This window comes from Tursiops truncatus, chromosome 9, assembly GCF_011762595.2.
Source record: "Tursiops truncatus isolate mTurTru1 chromosome 9, mTurTru1.mat.Y, whole genome shotgun sequence".
NCBI classification, from domain to species: domain Eukaryota; kingdom Metazoa; phylum Chordata; class Mammalia; order Artiodactyla; family Delphinidae; genus Tursiops; species Tursiops truncatus.
In genome coordinates, this window is record NC_047042.1 from 695,950 (window position 1) to 722,588 (window position 26,639).

General features: G+C 50.7%; 2 protein-coding genes across 12 annotated transcripts in view; both read left to right on the forward strand.

Moving 5' to 3' along the window:
- Positions 1-17,307, forward strand: part of C9H7orf57 (chromosome 9 C7orf57 homolog) — a 37,083-nt gene extending 19,776 nt beyond the window's left edge. For all 7 annotated transcript variants that reach the window (XM_033862750.2, XM_033862751.2, XM_033862748.2 and 4 more), the window contains 2 exons: positions 9,092-9,155; positions 17,066-17,307. The gene's annotated coding sequence lies outside the window, so the exon portion shown is untranslated. The remainder of the gene's footprint in view (positions 1-9,091; positions 9,156-17,065) is intronic.
- Positions 528-25,483, forward strand: UPP1 (uridine phosphorylase 1). Of its 5 annotated transcripts, none has more exons than XM_033862755.2 (8): positions 528-679; positions 9,092-9,155; positions 18,405-18,519; positions 20,118-20,276; positions 21,272-21,386; positions 23,984-24,193; positions 24,431-24,577; positions 25,280-25,483. In XM_033862755.2, the coding sequence occupies exons 2-8, from the start codon at positions 9,112-9,114 to the stop codon at positions 25,417-25,419; spliced, it is 930 nt and encodes a 309-aa protein (XP_033718646.1). In that variant the 5' UTR covers positions 528-679; positions 9,092-9,111; the 3' UTR covers positions 25,420-25,483. The 5 variants fall into 5 exon arrangements, with proteins under 5 accessions (XP_033718646.1, XP_033718647.1, XP_033718650.1 ...); XM_033862756.1 differs by lacking the exon at positions 528-679 and adding an exon at positions 6,818-6,836; XM_033862760.2 differs by lacking the exons at positions 528-679; positions 9,092-9,155 and adding an exon at positions 19,544-19,630.
- The last annotated feature ends 1,156 nt before the right edge of the window (positions 25,484-26,639 follow it).

The following is a 26,639-nucleotide window of genomic DNA, read 5'->3' on the forward strand; positions in this document are numbered from 1 at the left end:
GAACAGGGCTCCCCGCACCTCCTCCCCCCACCCCTGTCCGGGTACGTGACGGGACAGGCAGCTCTGGCAGGAGACCCGGAGGCAGTTCCGCCGCCTCAGCTGGTGGTTCTGAATGAATGAGTCATTTCCTCCCGGGCCTTCCCGGGTGCCGGGTGCTCCCAGAACCAGGATGGTCCCAAAGGGAAACCCAGCGCAGCGCGCCTGGCCTGCCCGGCCCCACTCCTACCCCGGGGCCCAGGGCTCCCCATCTTCATCCTCTCTGCCACTTTCCCCCGGCCCTCCGGCTCGCGCTCGGGGTGGGCCCCGCGGACACCCGGGCTCTAGCATGAGCGGTGACCTCGGGTAGTCACCTCTGTCCCCCACGTCTCTGCTGTCAGGCGGGGAGGAAGCAGCAGGGAGGTGTCGTGGGCGAGGCAACTGGTTTCAATTAGTAACCTGCTGGTCATCCGCCGCCGCCCGCTGCGGAACAAGAAACCAGGCGGGGGTGGGGCGGGGGCGCCGGGAGGGGAGGGGCCCCGGGAGAGGAGGAGGGGCTGGCGGGCGGGCGGGGACCCCCGGGCGGCCCTACTCCACTCGCTCGCCGGTAGCTCTCGGCAGGCGTCGGGCGCAACCCGTGGCGGTCCCTGCACGGGAAGTGTCTGCGGCCAGCGTCCTGTTTTCAGGAATCATCGACCTGCCGGTGAGGCGACTCGGGCTCGCGGACGCGGGGCCATCTGCGGGGAGGCTGTGCGTGGAGGGGGCGCGGGCAGAATGTGCGTGGAGGGCGCGCGGGGAGGATATGTGGGGAGGGTGTGCCGGGAGGGCGGGTGGGGAGGATTGCGCGGAGGGCGCCGTCCGGATGCTGGTCCACCTGGCGGAGGCGATTCGCGCGTGGCGGAGCTGGGCAGGTCTTCCTCAGTCCAAATTGAGCGGGAAGGGAATCGGGAGCATTTGGAACGTCCCCTTCTTGTCGGGGGAGAGGGGAAATTACGTTTTGGAGAATGAGTGTTACCGTACTTGCAGAGTTCAAATGGACTCAGGTGTGCGCCTTGAGCCAACAGACGACAAAGTGTCATAGCGTAAAATACTGGCGTCGAGGTGTCCGGCAGGTCAAAAGAGAAACTTCAGTCACAGAGTATCTGACACAAATCCGATTTGCAGCGGGGAGCGGGTCCATCTGCAGCTCTTGTATGCAGCAGGCTGTTCTTAAGACTGGCACCTGGGGCAGCCTCGCCGGCTCCGGGGTCGGGGCGTGACCCGGGGACTCAAGGTCACCGGCCCGAAGTCTCCCTGCCCCCACCGCCCTTCCTCCAGGACTGGCGGTCTTTGGCCCTCCCCGCCAGAGGTCAGCCGTGCCCTGGGCGGCTCCCCGCCCATGGTGAATTCTAGAGAAACCCCGTCTGAAATCCAGGTTAGAACAGGACCATTTCCTGGAAGGCCTTCGAGGCCGGCTCCAGGCGTGGCGACCCTGCGCTCTGCACTCCCCTCGGCTGTTTTCCGTCCTTCCGTCTGCCTCTCCGCCACCTTGCCCTGACTAGCCTGGCCTCACTTTGGCCCATCTTTCCCCACTTATTCTGTTTTCCGGGTCAAAGAGACCTTCGGTTCTATTCGTTGGCTGTGACCTTGGCTTTTAAAAGACTTGCGATTTCCCTGAATAGAAAGATTGTCTCCATCTGGGTTTCCCACCCTGCCAACCCCTCCCATCCTGTCTGCTTTCACTCTGCCAGGCTCTCAGCACTGGGCTCCACTCTCCCACTTCTCAGCCAGTCTTCCATGACTTTTTTCCCTTTTCAGAGGCCAAACTGACCTTCTAGTTATCTCTCTACTAGACTCCTTAATTCAGCCAGGTTTATCGGGCATGAATTATAGTCTTTTCTAGGACTTTCAGCCCTGGTGGGTACTGAAGTAACACTTTAGTTGAAACAGACAAAGTAGTTTTTCTTTACATTGGCTTTTGTCCAAGTGGACTTTTTCGTTAATCAAAAAATTAATACAAACTCATTGTTAAAAAAAAAAAAAGAACCAAAACTAACATATAACAGAAAGTGAAACTTCCAGCTTTTCCCACTTCTTAAAGGTAAACCCTGAACATTTCTTTCACTTCCTCCCATATACACACACACATTCGCTTTTGAAATACGTTCATTAAAAAAAAAATGTTATGGGCTTCCCTGGTGGCACAGTGGTTGGGAGTCCGCCTGCCGATGCAGGGGACACGGGTTCGTGCCCTGGTCTTGGAGGATCCCACATGCAGCGGAGTGGCTGGGCCCGTGGGCCGTGGCCGCTGAGCCTGCGCGTCTGGAGCCTGTGTTCCGCGGCAGGAGGGGCCCCAATGGTGAGAAGCCCGCGTACCTCAAAAAAAAAAAAAAAAAAAAGTTATAAACGTTTACACACTTAGCTATATGCCAAAGTAACCCACCTGTCTGAATTTGGTTTAGTGGGTTAAAACTAAAATAAAACAGAACAACAACAAAACAAGAAAACCAAAACCAACTGAAGGGTGTTTTGATTTTGCAAAGTTAGTGTTGCTGAGACAGTCTTAAGTAAGGAAGGGGTGGGGTCAAACCAGATAATGTCGTATCTCATGGAAGTAGAACAGGCAACAGAGAAATTGTAACGTGCGCTGACAGGCCCACATTAAGAGCTAGAGTGCGAATTTCGGTTCGCACTGTGTTCCCTTCAATGGTGGTTGGGAGGAAGGTGAGCGATGGCCTCCCGTGTCTCAGGTGGAAACAAAGGGTAGTTCTCAGTAATTAATGATTTAAAAAGGAACAAATAGTTCAGGAACAACCAACTGTTCTCAGGCAAGAGAAGTCACCATAGCAAAGGCAAGAATCAGTCATAAAGACTCCCCGTTTTGTTTCAAAGGGAAGGATCGGCCTGAAGCACATTCTTGAGCTGTTTTGCAGGATCCAAACCCCTTTAAGCACCCAACCACCAGATTAACTGGTGCCTAAAGGATGGTGATGCTGACCTTTGGGACCCACAATCAGGTGCCTGGATTTTGTCAATCTAGAGTGACCTTTACCTCTTTTTAATGCTAAAATATCTGCCCCAAGGGTGGGATTGCCGCCATGTTTGCACAGGCACTGTGTGTTGGGGCATGTTGTCCGCTGGGCAAGGGCGTCCAGAACTCCCGTCTACACGGAAGGTCACGTGTGCCCTTTCATGAGTACGCATGTGCCTTTGGCTTAAAGCATCCCCATCCCGCAGCTGGGGAGACGGTGCTTGGACGGCTAGCTCCCTGTCTCCTTCCTTGTTACCAGCAGTAAAGGCTCCTGCTTTAATCAGAAGTACCTGGTGTGTTTATTGGCTCAGCGCCCCAGGCAGTGGGCCCATCGGGTCCCCTAGCAGTCGAGGAGCCTGAGACCCCAGAGCCAGGATCAGAGTTCTCTGGGAGGTGGCACCTCCCGGCCGGAATCTAGTGAAACCCTCCTGTTTAGAGAACATGGGGTCCTGGAAAGTGAGAGGAGACACCTTTAGGACACCCGCGGCCCTTGGGACAGTGTTTGTTAGAAGGCATGCTTTCTGAGACAGGCTCCAGGTCGGGGGGTCTCACGCCACTGGTCGGCCGGGCTGTGGGAAAGCCGTCAGCTCTCCTGGAAGCCCTGTCTCTGGACTAGGGCTCACCTGGGACCCTGCTGCCCCCTGAATGACAGAGTGGAAAGTCCATGCTTCTCTAGTACTGGACTCGGCCCCAGGCGCCTAGTTCCTACCGGCGGCCCCGTATCCCCCGGCATTTCTGCCTCGGGTGACAGCTGCAGGCACCTTGTGCAGGAACCCAGTGCCTCTGACGAAACGTCCAACCTCACCCCTTGCTTGGAACATCACACTGTGGCCTTCTTTCCCTGTCCTCCCACTCAACACAGGCATCCCTGGCAGCCTCACCCTGATACCACCTTCCAGCCCTTTGGATTCGCCTCCTGGATGTGGAAGGTGCCACACTTTCCTGTTCTGATTGCATCTCTGCTCACGCTGTGTGCCCTTCAAATCCAACTGCAGGGAGGAAAAGCTTCTATCCTCTTAGATTCAGTTCTTGGGGGACTGCAGGTTAAAAAGACAAAAGACAGATTAGCAAGAGAAAAGACAGATTTTTATTTACATGTGTATGGGAGAGTTCAGAGAAAAATGTGATTTCAGGAGGTAGTTGGAATTTGGGGCGTATATACCATCTTAAAAGAGGGGGTGGGGAGGGCTTCCCTGGTAGCGCAGTGGTTGAGAGTCCGCCTGCCGATGCGGGGGGATGCGGGTTCGTGCCCCGATCCGGGAAGATCCCACATGCCGCGGAGCGGCTGGTCCCGGGAGCCATGGCCGCTGAGCCTCCGCGTCCAGAGCCTGTGCTCCGCAACGGGAGAGGCCGCAGCAGTGAGAAGCCTGCGAACCGCAAAAAAAAAAAAAAAGGGGTGGGGAGAGGCAGAGAGGCACTTCTGGGAGAGAAAATGACAGAAGGGGGTGGGGCCAAAAGGGCACTTAGAGAAACACAGAGGACTTCTGAGAGACAAATGGCCCCTTAGAAAAAGAGATGAGATATAAGATAGGACAATATCTATTTGGGTTTTTTTCAGAGAAAAGAGTTTTTTCCTAGGAGGGGTGGTGACATGTTTGGAAGTCTCTAGGTTCAGGCAGGTACGGGCTTTCGGGAACTCAAAGTCTTCAGCTCCGAATAGTTGTTATGTGACAGTGGCTTATTCTGGAGCCCTTTGTGTGGATCCAATATACAAACCTCTGACTGTCATTCCCTGCTTCCAGGTTTTCCGAGTCCCCCGGTCACCCCCAGGACGGTGTCACGTTGTCGGTGGTGACACGCGGCTGTCTGGGCACCTGGCCCCTAACCAGCGCCCGAATCCCGTCTCCCCATGCTGAGCTGGCTGAGCTGTTTCTTCTGCACCCTCCACATATCTCATGGGGTTTCATGTCTCCTTGTTGTAAATACCGTTAGTCCTGTCCTCTCTCTGCCACATCTTTTCCTGGCTATTCCTAGTCAGGGACCACTAAGAAACAACCCATTCCTCACGCTGAACTAGATAGACCTCCGGGCACTGTTTGCACCTTTCCCTGGCTCTCCGTCAGCCGACCTGCATTGGAGCTCATGGTCACTCGTGTTTGCGGCAGTGGACTCCAGCTTCTCAGAGCCCTGGGTCTTTCTCATCTCCCTTCAGATCACACACACCCCAGCGGGTGCGGGTTCTAACCTGAATAGGTACACCTTGAGGAACCAGGACAGCTACCTGTTGGGGATTTGACACATTGGATGACTAATGTGTGCAATGCTTAGCACTTTCTGCTCTCTTACAGATAATACTTAATTAGAAAGGCATTAAGTTACTAAAAAGGTGAACTAAAAGTACCAGGCAAGTGCGCGAATCCCCCCTGGTGTTGCAGCTCCATCCACAGCCACAGGGGCTGAGGCGGGGCAGACAGACCAACCACCTTGAGTCTTTCCTGGTTGGACAGCGCTGCGACGCTAATTCAGTGATGGGGTTTGGCAAGCTGTATTTTCTCCGCCACAGAGGAAACGAAGTGTATGCTCCACAGGTTTCGTCCTGGGATGATGCCCAGGCTAGAAGTCTGCTGTATGATGTCAAGCGTGTGTCCTTAGGAAATGCACATACATATTATCTGTTGGAGGAAACAGGTCCAGGTGCATGATAACATTAATTCAGTAAAACAATTGAAAAAGCGGTTGTCAGAAACATTCCCTAAATTCTCTGAATGAGCTCACCTATGAATGGCCTCTCCAGTTACACTGCACAAGGGCAGTGCTGGACAGTGCCCGCCCTGGGCCTCTGCGTGCAGAGTAGACGGTGGGGCATCCCCCCACGAGTGTTTGTCTATGCCTTAAGTTGTGACCCGGAGTTGAACAGACTGCAGTGGACCCTGGGGGACTCCTCCTCTCCGTGTTAAACCCCAGTGGACCAAACTTGGGCCTTGTTGGTAAAGGGACTGCAGCATCCCCTGGGCCTGTTTCCTGATTCCTTTGACGGTTGGAAAAAATAATGCAGCTTGCTGACTGAAAAAAAAAAAGCACAACCTAACATTTGGGAAGTATGTTTTATGCGGCGGCCTCCCTGAGGACTAGCCCAGCACACAGCCTCTCAGAGAGCTCTGAGGGACTGCTCCGAAGAGGTAAGGGGGGAGCCAGGATAAAGAGGGAGTTTTGCTGAAAAACAAACAAACATGTAAGTAAAAGATTACTACTAATCAGAAAAGCAGGCATCTCAAGGATTTCAGTGCTATTCTGTGTATGGGAAGATGCAAGAGTCTGGGCTCATGGAAATCATTCCTTTGATGTGCATCTTCACTACCTAGGGCCAGTGTCCTTCTTTTCTCCATCCTGAGTCCCCTCGGGGTGCACCATGAGGGCTGCTGCAGTGGCTGATGGAGGTAACATTCCCTGTTTACAGGAATGACTGGTGCCATTCGTTTGCCTACAAGTTTATGCACTTTTTTTTTTAACTTGAAAATTTCTTCTGAGATTCCACCATTGCCCTGTGCCCCTGCGTGGTTATCACTCCCTTCTTAATCATCACCAGGGTCTCCTTTCACAGCAACGGGGCCCGCTCCCCTCGCTAGTGGCCTCTGGAAGAAGGGGGAGTCTGGGTGAGCAACCAGCCTGCCAGTGAGAGTAGAGTGGCTCCTGGGTTCCCCGTCCTGTTCTAACTGGTCTCAGGGGAAGTAAATTGAGAGGTTCACCGCCTCCCCACCTTTGACCTTTTTCAGTGGGCGGGGTAGGGGGTGGGGTGGGGGCGTGGCCATATCATTGATCCTCCACACCCAGGTCCTTCTGAGAATGAAATGTGGCTCTGGTGACTATACCGGGACTCCCAGGCCAACCTGCCTGTGTGCTCACTCCACCTATAAGTGTCTTAAGATATTTAGTGGGGAAATTTCCAATTAGAACATTGCAAAAGTCTGTGATTTTCTCTGCACAGAGTTGGTTCAGTAAAGCCTTGCTGCCCCCAGGATGAGGCTCAGGCCCAAGGAGGAGTTACTTTGGGGGTGGGGGTGGGCGGGGTCGCAGCCTGGAGGGGAGCAATCACCTGGCACTGAGAGTACAAGGGGAAGCAGACCCCGAGCAGACTCAGGAAGGAGCCCAGGTCTGGGGCAGCAGAGGGCAAGACCGAGGCAGGGAAAGCGGTTCTCTGGCTCAGGGGCAGGAGAAGCCACCCGGCCTAGAGAGCAACACTTCTCTGCAAGGCCAGACAGGAGGTCTTCTCTGTGGCTGAGATTCCTTTGGGGACCTTCTGGGGTGCACTGTGCACCTCTGATTCAGCCGCTGCCCCGTGGGAAGGCGCCTCTAGCTCTTCCTCTTTCTGAGCTCCCCACCCCCTACCCACAGAGGAAGAGCCAGCAGCCAGGAGGGGACGGATTGCAGGAGGAGGGGACCCCAAGCCCTACTTCATCTCTCAGTGGACAAGGGAGAGCCGATAATGAGGGCTGGGGGCTGGCTTCGCCGGAAGGCACGTCTGCACTTACTGCAGACAGTGAGGTGGATCCCAGAGGGATAGCGGCTGCTGACTGCAGGGTGGAGGTGCCAAGGGCTGCATTTCCTGGAAGCCAGACATCTTCAGAAGCTGGGCTGTCTGCATCAGTCTGTCTGATGGATGCTGTAAAGGCAAATTATGACCTAAGATTCTGATCACCAAGTACAATTCTACTTTGTTTTCCCCACACTGTCAAGCAATTCTCCACACCAGCCCCTACACCAGGGGGTCCTACAATCCAACTCAATTCTGACACTGTCTACCTGGGGACAGTGTCAGACCCCAAAGGCTAAGGGCTCAGTCCCATAAGACTGCCCGCCTTCCCCCTCCCACTGCCCCCCATCACAAGTCCAGGTTATCACCTGTGCTTCTGACCCACTGGCTATAGAGAGGAGGTTCCCATAACCCCCCTCCTTGGGTTCAGTCAATTTGCAGTTGACTCACAGGCTGACATTTCCTCAGAAGTGTCCTGTAAATGCTAAGGGAGCATGAAGGCTAGGTGAAGAGAGACAAGGCAGCACTGCAGGAAAATCTGTGCTCCAGACCCAACTATGACAATATGCTTTGGTTTTCAGAATTTGCCAAAAATGGTCAGTATCTAAGTGTAACAGTGGCCATCAACCCTTTTTTCCAAAAAGAGGGCTTTGGCTTTTAGCTTTGTGAGGCTGGTTTTCTGGTAAGTGGCTGGTGAGGTAGCAGGTTGAGAACCTGACCTGGGGATGGGGGAGCTAGCTCCACCGTAGACCACTCACCGAGGTCACCCAGCAGGTGCTCGGGCTCAGCTCTGCGGGCACTGGTGTCGGGTCAGTGCTCTGGTGGCTGAGCCCCAGTAAGAACTGTGGTTGTGTCTCATGGTTTTCCCTTCCTCTGGTTCTCGAGTGGGACCAGGGCAGGGGTTGATCCCTACCTGCCCCAGGTCTTTCCCTTCCCTTCATGGCAGGCCCTCAAGAGCTGGTGCCTTTGCCGGGCCCCTCTCTGCCCCCTGAGCTGTCCTTGAGGCCTGCTGGAGGAGAGTTAAAATTCTAGAAGCGTGAGGCACCCAGGTGTGGTCTGTTGGGTCAAGGCAGTCTTGTCTGAGGGACCAGGAAGTGAAGAAGGGTTTTCTAACAGAGTAGGAGACGCCAACCCAGGCTCGCTTTGGGCACATTTCCGCCAGCTCCTCTCTGAAATCAGCAACCCTCCAGGTCTTATATATGTACGTGTATGTGATGTAAATTTGTCGAGTTCCTCTTGATGGCACTGACCTTCCACAGGTTAGTGTGGCCTTGCTGACGGTCCAAGTGACCTTGGTTCCTACTGGGGGGATCCACTAGTGTTCAACTAATTAAACGAGGAGCCCATTGGACTGAGGTGTCTCTAATGCCGAGGCAGCCTGTGTCAGCACACTGAAATCTAAGCTGTACATGCCTCCAGGCTACAAAATCAAAATGCTATGAACAACCAATCGCACAGGCCCCCTGGGCCTCATGCTGCAGCCGTCAGTCATGTCCTCGCTTTGCTTCCACCTTCTCTCCGTCTGCCGCTCCCCTGCTCGCTTGTCAGCCACTGACTCCAATCGAAGTGCGCTCATATAAGCTCCTCAAGTGTTGACTATTACTTCTAACAGACTCTGTGCTGTTTTCTCCTAGGGTCCTGCCTCAGCTGAGGGATGGCCTCGCCAGGGGCTGAAACAGAGAAACCTGGAAATCACAAGTAAGGCTCTGACCTGCATGCTGCTGGGCTCGGGCTCGCTGTGATGACTTTGAGCCACACAGTGTTCTAAGAGCTGACACACGTGGACACCTTGGTTCTCATGTCAGAGCCTGAAGCCTGGAGGACTGACCACTCAGTGGGCATACAGCTGAGCTGGCTGAAGACCCCTGGCACCTGGTGCCAGGGCCGCTGCTCGTAGCCTTGGGATGTTTGTTTCCCAAGGACGTCTGGGCACTTGCGTGGGGTGCCCAGACCTGTGTCCAGTGGGGTTTCTTTACATTTGGACACTCTTCTGAGTCACAGTCCCTGCTTCTTTCCCAGCTCTCTCTTGGTTCTGACCTTTCAATACTTTCCTTATTTCTTTGCAGTTTTTCATTATTCCACTATGTGATTCACATGGCCACTCTTTTATGTATATTTGTGCATTGCTGGTGTTGATGAAAAAAATTACTCAGTAGTTGATCTAAGAAAGAAATGGAAAATTTTATTTGAGCCAATCTGAGGATTATAACCCAGGAGACAGTTTTTCAGAAAGCTCTGAGCATTGCTTCACCCATAAGAGGTCAAAGCACGGTTATATAAGTTTTTGAGACAAAGGGTAATAATACCAAATGATGCGTTACTGACAGTTTACACAATCCAGATCTACATGTACAGAGTAGTGGGCATGGGTCATCATGGCCCCTCACAAGATTAAGAAGGAAGGTTATCTCTTAAGGAGTTGTGACCCTTGATGAGATTAAAAAGGAATGCTGTCTCCTAAGGAGGTCTGGCTAGTACAGATGTACAACCCACACTAAAGGGAAGGGAGGAGATCCAAATGGACAAAGGAAATGTTATGTTTAAATTTTTCTCATTTAAAATTTTAAAATATGAACTTTTTCATCAATTTCCCCCTTCTGATCATTAACCTTTTGATAGGAAGCCTTAGGTGATCAAATATTTGTTCCTTTGATGCCAGGGTGGTTGCTTACCTGCCCTGGGTTCATCATGTCCCTTGATGTCCAGACCTAATAGCCTGCTCCTTTCTTTCCTTTTAAGGGGTTATATTAGTAAGATGTCTGGCAAGGACTGTCAGTTCCAAGTTGTCCAGTAGAAGTTATGCCAATTTAACCTTGCATGTACCTTGTGCTTGTTCATTAATTTATAGTGAGCAATAGATGTGATAAAAATTGACAGTAAAATTAATGTCATTAGTAAGGGTTTAAGCGAAGATCCTCCTAAACCAAAGCATTTTCTTAGTATTTTTACTAAATTTGGAAGATGATCATTCAGAACAGAAATTTGATCCTTCATATGTCATAAGACGAGCTAACAAATATCTTGGCCAAATGGTCATACCACTGGAAAACTGATAGAAACCCAGAGTCCTCATATTAAAGGCAGATTGGCAGGGGTTGTTTTCAAGGATACCTGCAGGTGAACTTAAGCCCAAGGGAAAGCAACTATGCATCTTCCTAACCAACCCAGGGAAAGCCAAGGCCATAAACTTTTCTGTAGGTCTACTGAGTCCTGTTAAGAGATACCCAATATTTAACATCTAGTGAAAAGGAGTATTTATGGCCAAGTTCAGAACAGGTGTCATTAAATTGACCAGGTAGGATGGTCTCACTTAGTGATATTGGTGATAATGTTAGCTTGAATGGTGCTGATAGTGTTGGTCTTAGTGGAAGTCTAAGAAGGCCCGATATGGTCCCTTCCAAGGTGGCTGTAAAGAGTCCTTTATCTGATATCTTTTCCCGTATGCATAATCCCCTGGTTGCAGGTCATGGCACATGTGATCTTCATCTGAAGATAGATGACTGAGATAAGTTTCAGAAACAAACTCTACAGTAATGTAACATAGCAACAAGGAATCATCTGAGAAGTGAGTCTGAGGCAGTAAATACAGACCTCAGTTAACAATTATCAGGTAATTAATTTTATTACCTGATAAAGCTACTGGGAACCCAGGAGTTCCCAATTTCTGGAGAGATCAGGTAGAAAGAAAAGATAAATGTCTCAATTCCACTTACAAGGGAGTAATTTACCCAAATTGCTGTAAGTCATAATTAGCTTGAGGGGAAGAGTTTCCTTATATCTGGAAAACAGATTCAAAAACCACCAACCAGGGAATTAATTCCCTGGTGGTCCAGTGGTTAGGACTCTGTGCTTTCACTGCAGGGAGCACGGGTTCAGTCCCTGATTGGGGAACTAAGATCCTACAAGCTGCACAGCGTGGCAAAAAAAGACAACAAAACAAAACCCGGAAAACAACCACCAACCAGGGATTGAACCCAGATCCCCACAGTGAAAGCACCTAGTCCTAACCACTGGACCACCAGGGAATTCCCAAAAAGTCCTTTCTATGAACCTTTTTGAAGATGAAGCAGTCTATAAATGACAAAAGACTTAAAAAAGCAAGGTTAAAGATCTGATTACAATGCCATTGTCAAAGAAACTTGGTTATTGCTTTGTCATACAACATTTTAAGACAAGAACTAGAATTATGACTATAAACATTTACCAGGACATACCAGATTCTTAGGAGCTCCATATAATTTCTAGAATATGTATATTAATAATATTTACCCATACAATATAACCTAAGAAGGTTTATCACCACTCATTTGACAATGCTTCCCATGTAATTTAACATACCAAATAAGCCTAATTAGTTTAATATTCCTCTCTCTGAGATGCTTCAGGGGTCCTCTCTGAAGAACCCCAAAGTTAGCTAGAGGTCAAAAGAACTTCAGGGAGAATTTGATATTTGGGAGTTTGTCAAAATATCAAAAAAGGTTTAAAACACTTGGTCAAATAGGATATAGGTCACTGAGGAACAATACTTAATTCACTTAACCAAAGTGACAATAAAATATTTCACAAGCAAACACAGCTCACTTAAAAGGCAAAGAGGGCTTCCCTGGTGGCGCAGTGGTTGAGAGTCCACCTGCCGATGCTGGGGACGCGGGTACGTGCCCCGGTCCGGGAAGATCCCACATGCCGCGGAGCGGCTGGGCCCGTGAGCCATGGCTGCTGAGCCTGTGCGTCCAGAGCCACTGCTCCGCAACTGGAGAGACCACAGCAGTGAGAGGCCCGTGTACCGCAAAAAAAAAAAAAAAAAAAGGCAAAGAAACTTACATAATCCATTACCAAAAGCAACTCAATGTTCCAAGAAAACTTTATTCTCTTAACAGAGAGAAAACCAAACTCCAGTCTTGCATCAGCTACTCTTAATAACAAATGTATTTAATTCAATTCAATGCAATCCTAGCCTCACCACACACAGATCTCTTTTCTCAGTGTTCCCTTTTCCACACACCTTCCATAATGTTCTGTCTTTTGTCCCTTATTTATTGATTATGCAGAAAAAAACAGCTCTAGGACAGAATTAATTTCTTTCCATTGAACAAAATGATTTCCATTCCTCATACCTTCTTTGGCTGAAAACATGTCTCCTACTTTCCTTGCATACTGAAATGTTTCCCTTATTATTTTAGTGGCTTTAGTTACATATATATTATAATTCTTAACCTTAAAACCTAGTATCCAGCAGAAACTAACAAATAGGCAATTATGAACTGTCTTTTACATTAGCATCCCAAACATTATCATCCCACACATTAGCAAACGTATACATACTATTTACCATTTCTAGAAAACACATGGTTTTTTTTCTAACAGAAAATGTCTTAGTGTGTCACCAAATATATTTTTATTAATAGTCCTAAATATCTTTAGTTTCTCTGTAAAAGGAAGCTTATGTTCAGTAATTAATGTTTCAGTATCTTATTTGGAAATAAATTCTGGATAGTCATTGAATTCCCATCCTTTAACTTTATCTAACAAAACTCTAAAGTTTCAAGTTATCTAAATCTGGAGAGACTATTTTTAAGCAGACATTCCTAAATCATAATTCTTCCTTTAGAGTTTACACCAAAACTCTCATCATTTCCATTTAATTCACTTAAAAGTTTAGCATACCAAGTCATTTCTCTTGCTGACAAATTTTGTAACAGGAATAATAAGATCTTATGTGATTTCTAGTGAACCTGGGTACAGTAAGAGTATTATACTTAATGTTGGTGACTGTAAAGACATGTCTGTATTAATTAAACCATTTGCTTTCATTAAAATTAATTTTAATGAAATTAAAATTAATCCTAGCTCACAGGATTCTGAAATTCATTCGAGATAGTTTCTTTTATATTTCTAGGTATGTATATAAGTAGCAGCTAACTTCCTTTAAGCCAATTAAATAGAGCTCTTATACAAATTAATTTTGGCAATACTACACATCGACAATACAGTTAGACACATACAGACACACAGACAGAGACCCCGTGGTTCCCAGAGTTCCGCAATTTCAGCCCTGAGTCAGGAATGATAATAGAAATCCCTTCAGTTACAAAAGAAGTTGGATTCAGATTGGGTTTCTGGCAGATGCAACAGGGTTGCCTGTCTAGAAGGCCAAACCCTTTTTACTAATATTTATGAAGAAGACACTTAAGATTTGCGTGTCCTTGACAAGTCAAGTTCCAAATTACCTATCTCTTGTTTTTTTCTCTGGATAAGAGTTGCTTTCCTGAAATCTGCATTTTAAAAAGATTGCAAATCGTTCTGGAGGTGATCAGGTAGAATATTTGCATCTCAAAGGCATAGAGGGAGAAAGGCAAGTTCCTCCTAGGAGGACTTTGTTCCCTTAAGGCCAGGAGTTTTTTTTTTCTTCTTCAATGCCTACAAGCCTCTGAAGATAAATAGGGGAGGATTTTGGAGTGGTGAAAGGATTGGTAAGCTTTGAGATGTTTCTGAAGGCACACCTCAGGTCCTGTAAAGACTAGATTTGTAAAACAAGGGCAGCTGTTTTTCATTCCTCAAAGAATTGGGTGACCTTCTCAGTGTATCAAAGGACTGACATGCCCATTCGTGTATGTTGGAATGTTTGACTTTCCCTCACTTAGCTTAGGGGAGAAACCCCCCAACCCCCCCAAAAAAATTCCTGTCAAGCTCTGAGTATCAGCTCTGGTCAGTTTAGTCAGACCACAGACCAGTGCCCTCCCATCTTGGTAATCCGTTCACAAAAAATTTGAGGATCCTTCCTGGCTTTAAGAAATTCTTTAACTATGGCCCTCAGTTCCAACTTTTTGAGACAAAGGGTTGTATGTCAAATGATGTGTTGCTGACAGTGAACACAATCTAGATCTACAGGTACAAAGTGAGTAGTGGGTCATGGGTCGTCATGGCCCCTCACAGGATGAAGAAGGAAGGTCGTCTCCCAAGGAGGTCTGGTTAATGCAGATGCACAATCTACAGTAAAGTGTGTGTGTGTGGGGGGGGGTGGCGGAAACAGGCAGAGAACAATTTTATATTTAAAATGTAAATATTTTACATTTTTTTTTCATCACTGGAGAAGCAAGAATTTGATGTCTTAATCCCAATTCCTACATGGACTTGAAATCCACTACTTTTCCCAGTTTCCTCCCCACCCACCTCTGCTGGGGTTCCCTGGGAGACCCCATCCTGGGCAGTGGCCTCTCCTGGTTCTGGTGGCCTCTTGCCTTGATGATGTCCAGGGCCGTATGCTGCCCTCTGGGGACCCAGCTTAGGGCTCCTTGGTTCTCTTCTGGGAGGTCCCTCAGGAACTGCTCTGGATACTTGCACGTGTGGGTCACCTAATTTCACACGGACACCTGTCCCCCCCTTTCCTTCCCCATGGGTTCTGAGGTCCATTTTCAAGTTTTGGAGCTGCCCTGAGAATAGTACTTGCAGAGAGAATTTTTAATTGCACTAGTAGGATCGCTGGTGCTTCTTCTTTTTTTTTTTTTAATAAATTTATTTTTGGCTGTGTTGGGTCTTTGTTGCTGCGCGCATGCTTTTTCTAGTTGCGGCGAGCGGGGGCTCCTCTTCGTAGTGGTGCGCGGGCTTCTCACTGCGGTGACTCCTCTTGTTGCTGAGCACGGGCTCTAGGTGCGCAGGCTTCAGTAGTTGTGGCTCGTGGGCTCTAGCGTGCAGGCTCAGTAGTTGTGGCTCACGGGCTTAGTTGCTCCGCGGCATGTGGGATCTTCCCCGACCAGGGCTCGAACCCATGTCCCCTGCATTGGCAAGTGGATTCTTAACCACTGCACCACCAGGGAAGTCCCTCCCTGGTGCTTTCAATCATTGACAAGCAAACACGCCCTGTCCCCACTTTCCGAGCCCCTCCCCCCCGCCCCTCCCTGCCCCACCCCCCTTCCCGGGTTGAGGATCCTGGAGGCTGGCTGAGCGGGTGGTTGAAACGAAGGCTGGAGAAGGGAGGCCTGGCGTCAGGTGCCCTGGATGTGACTCCACTGAGCAGCGACCCCTCCCTGTTGGTTAGTCATTATCTTCCCCTCCCTCCGACGTTTTATGGTCAATACCAGCTTGTATGGTCCACCCTCCAGAGGCCAGCGTGTCCTGTGAGGAGCCCTGAAGTCCAGCTCATGAGCACAGCCTCTTATTAAAGGTGTGACCCTGAGCCTTTATGACGGGGACTGGTAGAACCTAGCCTCTGTGGCAGTTGTGGTGTCGAATGACTTATATGCACCACCACTAATGGCATGGTTTCCACCGCAGTTGAATGTCTTCCACCCTGCTGCTCTCTGCATCCCTTCGGCCTGGCACAGGGCCTGATGCGTGCTTGTGTGAGATTCAGCTGAGGGTCCCCCTCCTCCCTGCCCCAGAGCCCCTTCCTTGTTCTCTGCCAGTCCCTTGAGCGTGCGGCGCAAGATGTCTGGGCCAGTTTGTCTAATGGTCAGTCGTGTTGTCCCTTCCCTGCTGATAAACTCCTGGAATCAGAAGCCGAGTTTCATTCATTTTGCATCTCACCCGTTTCTTTTACAGAGTAGGTGCTCAATGAATATTTGTTAAATGAATAAAGTGACAGAATAAAGCAAGGTAAAGTCACTTGACATCGTGTGTAGACTAGAAAAATAGTTTTCCAAGTAATGTGTCTGTGACTTGTTATTTTAAAATCCTTTAAAAAGTGGAGTTTAATCTATAAAAAATTGAATCACTGTGTTATAGACCTAAAACTAATACAATACTGTAAGTTATCTATACCGCAGTAACAAAAATACTTGTTCTATTCACTGTTACGTGTCCAATTTACATATTTTAAAATCCTTGTTGGTCTTCACAGTTACGCCATATTTCCTTCTCCTCTTCCTGGAATGAAAGAGGAAGGAAACGTTTTCTATTTTGAAATATGACACAAAGTTGTTTATCTCATTCTGTTTCGTCAGTTCCAATGCTCGCCCGTTAGCCCTTCTCTTTGTACTCTTTGTTCATAACATCCTGAAGGAGAACAAGAACCGTAATTACAGTAAAATATTTGTCTTTAAAGGAGTTCAGATGCTCTGGCTGTGTTATGACTTCAGAATTTCAGCTTGGTCTGGAGAACTGGATTTGGTGCCTTGAAAAGAGACCTCCCTGCCCCAGGAGAGTAAGGCTGGTCAGGACCGGTCGGGGTCCAGTGCAGACTCTGGCTTGGGCAGGTTGCTTGCCCCTCCTGAGGGAGACTCTCGCATCCCTGCCCCGGTGCCAATAGCACAGTCTGCTAGCGGTCCTGCTGCCAGTTTAGTGATGAGCTCAGGGTGTTGGCCAGTCCACCAGCACCCTCCCCTTTAGAAAAAGATCTGTCTCTCTTCAGGATTTTGTTCGCATCTTTTCTACATCAGCCTTTTGAGACTGTTTGCCTGTGAGTTAAATTGGATGCCATTCTAGGGAAATCGGAGGGAAATGTGAGAAGCACGAAAGTAGGAAGCGAGGAGATGCAGGAGAGAGAGAAGCAGGTGCCCTCGGCCTGGAGCCTGGGCATCTACGGTTGCTGACCGATGGATCCAGAGAGAATAGGTGTTTACAAATCACAGGCTGCTGAGAACTTCTCTTCCTGTATGGTTTTTTTCTCACAGAGTTAGACTGAGAAGGAAATGTGATCCGTGGGTTCGGGGCGGAAAGTGTGACTGTGAAGGAAGAAACAGCAAGTCTTGATTGCTGGGGACCTATGGCTGCTTCCCTCTGTGCCACTGGCACCTGGCAGCACACCTGTGAGTGGAGTCAGGAAGGCACAGCTGTGGAAGGAGGCGTGTCTAAGGCTGGAGATGCAATCTAGACCCGGGCATCGTGTTTGTAAATAAAGTTGTGTTGGAACACATCCACACTCATTTGCGTGTTGTCTGTGGTCACTTTCATGGGCGAACAGCAGGGCTGAGAAGTGGCAACAGAGCCCCTATGAACTGCAAGGAAAAAATATTTACCATCTGGCCTTTTATGGGAAATGTTTGCTAACCCCTATTGCAGGCCAGCAGCATGCTGTCCAAGAGAAATATAATGTGAGCCACACAAAGTTTCTAGCAGCCGCACCGAGAAAAACCAAAATGAAAAGATGTCTTGTCTCATTACTCCCTTTGGACATTGTACCAGCAAAGTGCTGGCTAGTGAAACAAAACGAAAAAGCAAGGCCTCAGATTGGAAAGGCTATCTCTGGGTGGGAGAATTAGAGGCTATTTTTCTTCTTCTCATCCATCCATATTTCCTGTGATAAATGTATTATTTTTATCCATTTATTTATTTATTTATTTTTTTGCGGTACGCGGGCCTCTCACTGCTGTGGCCTCTCCCGTTGTGGAGCACAGGCTCCAGACACGCAGGCTCAGTGGCCATGACTCACGGGCCCAGCTGCTCCGTGGCATGTGGGATCTTCCCGGACCGGGGCACGAACCTGCATCCCCTGCATCGGCAGGCGGACTCTCAACCACTGTGCCACCAAGGAAGCCCTATTTTTAAATTGAAGCCAAGTTTATATGTTGAATGAACCTGGGTTGGGTAGCAACTGGCTACATGCTTTATATGGGATGATTTGGCGTTTTGATCTTTTTTTTTTTTTTTTTCTTTTTGTGGAGCCTTTCGACTTCGGGGATCTTAGTTCCCTGACCAGGGATTGAACCCGTGCCCTTGGCAGTGAGAACGTGGAATCCTAACCACTGGACCGCCAGGGAATTCCCATGATCTTTGTGCTTTTTTGGTGTTCTTCTGAGTTCTTCCTGATCATCCTCCAAAGAAGCCCTGGGTGTGAAGAGCGGGTGAGGGGAAGGAGAGAGGGAGGAACGGAGAGAGTGTGGGAACCTCTGCAGGCTGGGATCGGCCTGCCCGCTGTGGCCCATGCGCCTCGCTGGCACAGGGTGTCGCTGTGGTCCTACCGGCCCCTGGACGCTGGTTCTCTAAACTGCCTCCTTTCCTGTTTTGGGACAGCGACTTTGTACAGCTTTGCAATCCCCACGTGGCTGCAATGAAAGAAGATGTCCTCTACCATTTCAGCCTTAGCACCAGCACGCACGACTTCCCGACTATGTTTGGAGACGTGAAGGTAAAAGCAGGGGTTTTGATTCTGGGCATTTGCCCCAAGATTACCCCCCTTTCAGGTGACACAGGTAGACTGCGCCACACAGGGCGGAGGTGACAGAGGACAGGCTCTTGCAGTTATATGTTGATCGGATTTTTGCAAATTGTTACCTTTCAAGAATATGAACTATTGAGTGAAAGAAAACTATCACAAAGACGTATTGGTTCCTATAATTGAAACAATGTAAAATAAATTTCCTAATGCTTCACTGAGAGACTAGAAAGGAGCAGACACTAATCCTTTTCTAGGGGAGCAAGGGATACCCAGGAGGGGCAGTCGCATGTGTCTGCTGTCTCTCATTTAAGATGCACATCCATCTGTTTAGCTAGTTTGGTCCTGACTTATCCTCGCAGAGGACTTTTAAAGTGTCTAATCCCCGTGTGGAAAAGTGGGCTAACGTTTAGAATTCAAAACTGAAACAAGCCAGTGACCCTAGGTCCAGGGCTGCCTCATGCGATCGATCGTAAAGTCATAACCAGGTTACATCCTGTCAGCCACCCAGATCTTTTGTGCTGTTCGTTTCAAACCGAGGGACGACTTTCCACGTGTTGTCTTTTTGTTTTTAAATTTTTATTGGAGTCTAGTCGATTTACAATGTTGTATTAATTTCAGGTGTACAGCAAAGCGAATGAGTTATACATATACACATATCCACTCTGTTTTAGACTCTTTTCCCATGTAGGTCATTATGGAGTATGGAGTAGGGTTCCACGTGCTATACAGTAGGTCCTTAGTAGGTATCTGTTTTATATATAGTAGTGTCTATATGTCAATCCCAATCTGTCAATTTATCCCTTCCCCTCCTTTCCGTGTGTTCTTAATTCATTCCGTTTTCATTCTCTCCTTAAGTTTAACCTGTAATTTTTTCTAGGCTACAGAAGTTTTCCTTTTTATGTTAAGAGGCTAATAACTATTTGATCACCAAGTCCTTAAGACTGGCTTATTCACCTGTTTTTCTTTTGACGCTTTCACGTACGACACTTTGCAGATGAAGGTTCTACTCCTCTGAGAGCCACCTGCTCACCGCACAGCTGCGACTCCCCGAGCCCCCACTGGCCCCCGGCTCTTTCCACAGGTTGGCCATTTGGGCTTCTGCCAGCCAGTGAAACGGCAGTTAGAAGCCCGTGTTACAGATGGGCTGTGGGGCCCTGGTTGCACACTGAGGGGCCCGCAGCATCTTATTTCAAACGCCGGCTCTCCAGTGCAGTGGGCTGCTGTGCACACGATGCGTGGAGCCTGGGCTTTCCTGCTGGAGAGGGCGAGGGTGTGGTTGTCCTGGCTTGTGTGGAGCTGATTGCTCTGCACTGTTGGGGCCTCTTGCACTGAGCTGTGAGTCCATGAACGAGTGCTTCTTAAATCAAGGGAGTGTCAGAATCAGCAGGGGGCTCCTTAGTGAACACATTACTGGCTCCCCAGATGCGGGGGGGGCCAGGGAAGGGACCTGCATTTCTAGCAAGTTCCAGGAGATGCTGCCGCCGCTGGCGGGGGACACTTTGAGGACCCCTGCTGTACAGACGGGGTGCAGTGCCTGTGCTGATTGGGGCTCTGTTCTCTGTCTGCAGTTTGTGTGTGTTGGGGGAAGCCCTTCCCGGATGAAAGCCTTCATCAAGTACATGGCCGTGGAGCTGGGCCTTGACCACCCAGGTGCAGAGTATCCCGACATCTGTGAGGGCACCGACCGCTACGCCATGTTTAAAGTGGGCCCGGTGCTGTCGGTCAGCGTGAGTACCTGCCCTCGTGGTGGGCTCAGCCCTTGGCTCTGCAGGCCCCATCCCCGCCCTGCACACAGCCTGACAGAGGAAACAGGAGTCGAGGAGAGCCTGGGGCTGGGCTGCAGAGGTAGTGGAGCCCGTCTCCAGGAGAGACAGATACACACGTACAAATACACGCGCACACCCTCCCAGCTGTGCGCACACAGTGAGCACCCAGGTTGGAGACCCGGGAAGATGGTGCTCTGCCTGGACCAGGGCCACGAGGAGAGCCGGGCACCAAGTGGTCCCCACGCCATCCGCCTGTGTTACTTCACACACATGCGATTGAGCAATGGGTGAACACATTCTCGTTTTCCAGTTTTGGTTCCCTTTGCAGAGGAGAACATTTTTAGAGGAAGTGCTGCCTTACAGTAAGGCTGCCCCTGAGGCTGGGACAGGGGCCCAGCCCTCTGGGCAGCTGAGACGTCTGGTGGTACTAACCACCCGCAGCACACCCAAGAGTAAGACGTAATGCATGGAAGCACTTCCCACAGTAAGACTGCAGGACGGACACGTTCTCCAAAGAGGGCTTGGCCTCAGGGGCAGCTCCTGGCAGACGTGGCACCGGGAGGGCCTCTGAAGAAGGGCGGTTTTGGGGATGCGGAGGTGGAGGAAACGGCACAGGCAGAACCGCGGCGGTGGAGCCACCAGCCAGTTACCGAGTCTGGCTGCGGCAGAGCGTGTGGAGAAAAGGGAAAACGTGTGCGGGGCTTCCCACGCCAGGGGATGTCTGTTACCTAGCAACAGCAGCCTCCTGGTCCTCAGCTGCCATCTGTTCCACGGGTGGTGTGGACCAAAGGGGTCATCCATTCGACAGCTTCGTGCAAACCTTCACACTTCCCCAAGTGTTCGGTTTTTAAATGTACGTTAGGAAGTTCATCTTCTTTACCACCAGTTAGCAATGCAGCACAGAACACACAGAGGTGCTACCAGAGCGTGACGCTGGCATTTCTCCCTGGTTCTAGCACGGGATGGGCATCCCCTCCATCGCCATCATGCTGCACGAGCTCATCAAGCTGCTGTACCACGCCCGGTGCTCCGACATCACCCTCATCCGCATCGGCACCTCTGGCGGGATAGGTTAGTGTGCAGAGTGCCACTGGGACCCGGGTGGGCAGCGTGGGGACACAGAGCTCCTCCCTGAGCCGTGCCCAAGGAGAGCTCAGCAGCAGCAGGCATTTTGTTATTTTTTTCTGGTCCAGCTACTTCTCCCAACCCATACCCCAGAAATAGGCACAGAAAGGCACCAGGCCACGTGCACCTGAAAACCCGTCCTTTTGGAGTTATACAACGTGTGCCTTCTTGTTTGCTTGATTCTCTTTTAATTCTTGCTAATCCCTCTTTTCTCTGCCTTTCTCCTTCACTTTGCTCACTCCTCCTCTTTATTCCTGCAAAGATGTGAAGCACCTTATGAGAAAACCTACAGGAAAATCAAAGGGGGAAGAGACAGATGCAATACAAAATTAAGATGTGTCCTTAAGTTGCGTAAAAGCCCTCCGTTCGCAACATAATTTTAACATCGCAAAGACAACAAAGAAAGAAGAGTATGCAATGAGAAAGTAAAACGCTAAACATCATGTTGAGTTTTCAGCCAAAGTCTTTGAGGCAAACTTGTTTTACTCTGATGTCCCACCTCTGGGCTGGTTTTTCTGCGGAAAACTGGGTGCTAGTAATTCTCGCTCCCGCTGAGGAGCTGGGAGCTGCTGGAAGGAGGTCTGCTGTCATCAGCCTGGCCTCTGTGCGTTTGTTTCTGACTGCCTAGACCTGACCTCCCCTGCATTTATGGTAATTCGAAAATTTAGGTTTTCTCGCTGTGATAGAGGATCGCTGTAGGTCCTAAATCATCTCAATACGTTATCTCATTTTTCTTTTCACTATATAGACAGATTGATGGTTAACATCCGTGTTTGCAGATTGTAATTCAAAGTTGAAAGGAGCTGTTCTCGGGAAAACACCCCAATGCCCACGAGCTCCCAGGCTGTGCACACTTAGTCTGTGATACCATCGACCCAACAGACTCGTGGCTGTGCACATCGCATCAGTGTGGGCGAGGAGCTCCAGCAAATCCTTCCTGAGTTCTTGCTTTGGAGGGATTTTAAAATCAATAATCAGAGAGAGAATTCTGGAGGGAGTAGGGTGGATTCTGAATCTCCCAAAATTGCCCCATAAAAATGGGGAGATCAACTAGAGAGCCAGACCCCAAACCCCCGACAACAGTGTGACATGGTGTCCCCACAAATCCCAAAATAGGAACAGTGGGTGGCTGGCATGGGCTGCCACTCGGGAGAACTGGGTGACTCCAGCGTTTCTGTCAGATGTGAGAATTCTGAAATGGCCAACAGGTATCCGGGGAAAGGGCAGGGCCTGTGTGAGGAAGAGCAGCTGACGCTGGGAGGGGTCCTGCGCCCTCCAATTTGAGGTCTGGAGTGGCTTGAAAGTTCTAGGCCCCGTGAGTTCATGAAAGCCGCCATCTGAGCTTTTTTCCACGTCCACACTCGGTGTGGGGAGACACCTGAGGAGAGCCTACGTTGACCAGAACAGGGACAAAGCAGCAAGGGAGAGAAAGTCCAGATGCACATGCAGGGGGCAAGCAGAGCCAGAGCTTGGCAATTGGCCACGTTTTTTGTTTTTTAAACTAAAGTAGAGACACAATTTATACTTTATTTTTTTAATTTTATTTATTTTTGGCTATGTTGGGTCTTTGTTGCTGCGTGCAGGTTTTCTCTAGTTATGGCGAGCGGGGGCTACTCTTCCTTGGGGTGCACAGGCTTCTCATTGTGGTGGCTTCTCTTGTTGTGGAGCACAGGCTCTAGGTATGCAGGCTCAGTAGCTGTGGCTCGTGGGCTTCAGTAGTTGTGGCTCGTGGGCTCTAGAGCGCAGGCTCAGTAGTTGTGGCGCACGGGCTTAGTTGCTCCACGGCATGTGGGATCTTCCCGGACCAGGGCTCGAACCCGTGTCCCCTGCACTGGCAGGCGGATTCTTAACCACTGTGCCACCAGGGAAGCCCATGGCCACGTTTTTTAATGTTTCATGAGAGCGGCTGACGTGGGGCTCTGGGACAGATCTCCTGGCTCCTTCCTCCTCCCTAAATGTTTAAGAAAACCAATATCACATTAAAGTAAGTAGTAGTGTAGTAGTAGGAAAGGCTCCTGGTCAAATCCCATGCAAAGTTATTAAAAAACCAAAGAGCAAGGAGCAGAGTAACGTCTGTACAATCTTGGAAACGCCCAGGGAGGCACAGGAAGCAGGACCTCCGGTGGGTCAGTCCTGGAGGGAAGCCAGGGTGTCAAGAGCTGGTGACCACAGGAGCCAGGTTTGGGGTGCCCCAGTGTTCCTTACTCAGAACCTGAAATAATAAGGTACAAAACAGGGACCAGCTGAACACATACTGGTAAAGGGAGCCCCAGACAGTTCCAGCAGCGACGGAAAGACGCTGCTCTGTGGGGATGGGCGGCCCATCAATTTCACTTTCTTCTTTGCACTTTTCTGTATTTTCTGCAGCGTCTACGCATTCATTACTTTACCTTCAGGAAAAAATAAAAAAATCTGGTGCTGAAAAGAGAGCCTTACCTATTTCTTTTTAGGGCATGACTGACCCTTCAGTGTTACAGTGCGTGGACGGGGCACTCCCCTCCCTAACCGCCCCTTGCAGCCGGGACACCCGCTTCTTCCTGCAGGTCTGGAGCCCGGCTCCGTGGTCATCACCCGGCAGGCGGTGGACGGCTGCTTCAAGCAGGAGTTCGAGCAAATTGTCCTCGGGAAGCGCGTGGTCCGGAACACGCACCTGGACGATTGGCTGGTGCAGGAGCTGGTGCGGTGCTCCGCGGACCTGGGCGAGTTCCCCACGGTCGTGGGCAACACCATGTGTACCCTGGACTTCTATGAAGGTGAGGAGTGCGCTGGTCTCCCGCCCGGGGGTCCGCACCGCTGTGGGCCTGCGTCTCAGCACCGGTTACCTCGCGGGCCAGTGGGTCGAGGACAGGCGGGGCCCGTCGGGCTGGAAAGCATCTCTGTCTGGGGGCGGGGAGGGCATGCAGTAGGCGCTTACTGAGTGCCCGGGGGTGGGGGGCGGTGGAATGGGAGGTGGGCGCTCCCGGGCCAGCATCGGCTCTCCACGTTCCCAGGGCAAGGCCGCCTGGACGGGGCACTCTGCTCCTACGCGGAGAAGGACAAGCAGGAGTACCTGCGGGCGGCCTACGAGGCCGGCATCCGCAACATCGAGATGGAGTCGTCCGTATTCGCCGCCATGTGCAACGCCTGCGGCCTCCGAGGTTGGGTCCCTAGGCCGCAGCTCCCCCAACTGCCCCCCCACCCCCACCCCCACCCCCCCGTCCTCCCGGGCCCCGCCCATCGCCAGCCTTGGCCTTGCACCCGCCCTGCCCCCAAGGCGCGTTTCCTCCCAGGCCCGCCCAACGTCAGCCTTGGCCTTGCACCCGCCCTGCCCCCAAGACGTGTTTCTGGACCCCTGCGCTGGGACCTCCTTGGATTGTCACGTGGTCCAAGGCAGGGTCCTCAGTGTCTCTGCAGGGATTCACGTGCCACCGAGAGGCCAGAAAGATGAGAAAGTCCCCCCTTCGGGTCTGGGCAGGCTTCGCTGCTGACTCTACAATGAATCTGGCCTTCAAAGATCTTTGGATTTCTGAATTGGGGCTAATCCACCGCAGTTCCTGGCCTCACCCTTCGAGGTCCAGCTCTGCCTTCCGGAATACCTGCCTCACAGCTTTCACGTCACCTTGCCTTTCAAGGCAGTGCAGGGCCCCCTGAGCTGGTCCTGGGGTTTGCTTGGGGATCTGTGGGAACAAAGGCAGGCAAAGATAAGGACAGAACAGGATGGTGTGGCCCCCTGAGCTTTTTCGTGTTCTCCGTCTATCAGAAGCCACTGTCGGCCCCTTCCCTTGAGGCCTGGACACTGGTCTCTGTGAGCTAAGCTAGAATCCCGCTCTTTGCACTGACCTGGTGTTTGCTCTTTGCAGCGGCCGTGGTGTGCGTCACGCTCCTCAACCGCCTGGAAGGTGACCAGATCAGCAGCCCCCATGAGGTGCTGGTCGAGTACCAGCAGCGGCCCCAGCGGCTGGTGGGCCACTTCATCAAGAAGTGTCTCGCGGCATCCTGAGGTCCCCAGATCTCCAGACATGAGCATTGGTGTTTGCAGCAAATAAAATCATTGCCACAATCTCCTTCTGTATGACTTCCTGCATCCTTTGTAAAAGAGTCTGGGGAACCGATTGTGTTTCAGAGGCAAAGAATCCTGCATTAACTACGCAGGAGTTTTTGTTTTTTGAAAGCTTCATGGGAGAATTTCCACCACGTTAGCCTGATTTGGGTTTTCTTTAAGAATGCTCCTCTGAGTATTTGACATATTTTTAGGGAGGTTTTTCAGACTTGTAAATTCTGATAAGTTGTCAGATTTCACTCACTAAGAGAGAAGTCACGTCTGCCCTGGCCTGACACCTCCCCTGCATCTGTGCCCCCGTGTCCCTTGGCTTCTTCCTGGGGAGTCAGGACCCCCCAGCTGGGAGACTGGGGGACAGGCAGAGGGAGAATCCAGGGTGTCCCCTCCTATCTCAGGTGGGTCTGGCAGCTGCTTTGGGGCTGTCCCCGTGTCCCCCCAGCCCGAGGACAGTTGCCCCAGTTGTCTTCTTGGCACGTCTATACCCGTGTGACAGTGTTTGGTGTTCGACTCTTTTAAGTGCCCAAGGCGTGCTATTTACTGATTGCACATGCGTGCTACTTGGCAGGTGGCTCTGTGACTTTTCGGGGTGCGGGGAACCGCGCGGGGACCCTGGTGTTGACGTACGAGTATGGTCCACACACTCTTCAAGAACCCTCTTCCCTGAGATTCTTAGGTTCACCCCAAAATGAGGGTGGGTAATCAGGTCATTCGAGACCCACTGAGCCAGGCACCGGTCCAGATGCTAGAACCCCCTCCTGGCCCCGCTTCTGTGCTGGAGGCTGCAGTGTGGAGAGGGAATGCCTGCGGTTTCTCCCTCGGCACCCTGGAGAGGTGTCTGCTGCACCCCAAAATTGAGGCTGCCCAGGTGGGAGCCGCCTGGAGACGCCCCGGGAGGCTGGCAGGTCCTAGAATGTGTGTGTCCACCAGCTCTTGGCGGCCTCCAGCCCTGGCACAAGCTGCAGGAGCTATGCCCAGGTTCCTGTCACCGGGCTCCCATCTGCCCCCAAAGCCCGAGTGCCCCCACCTTCAGCGAGACATTGCCGGTCCCTCTGGACGCGCGGCTGCCCGGTTGACCGGTGGCCCCTGCAGCCCACGTGTCCGGTTGGGTCCGGTGCTTGTGGTCACTAGGCCCCAGGCCCGGGTGAGGGGCCGTGGGGGAC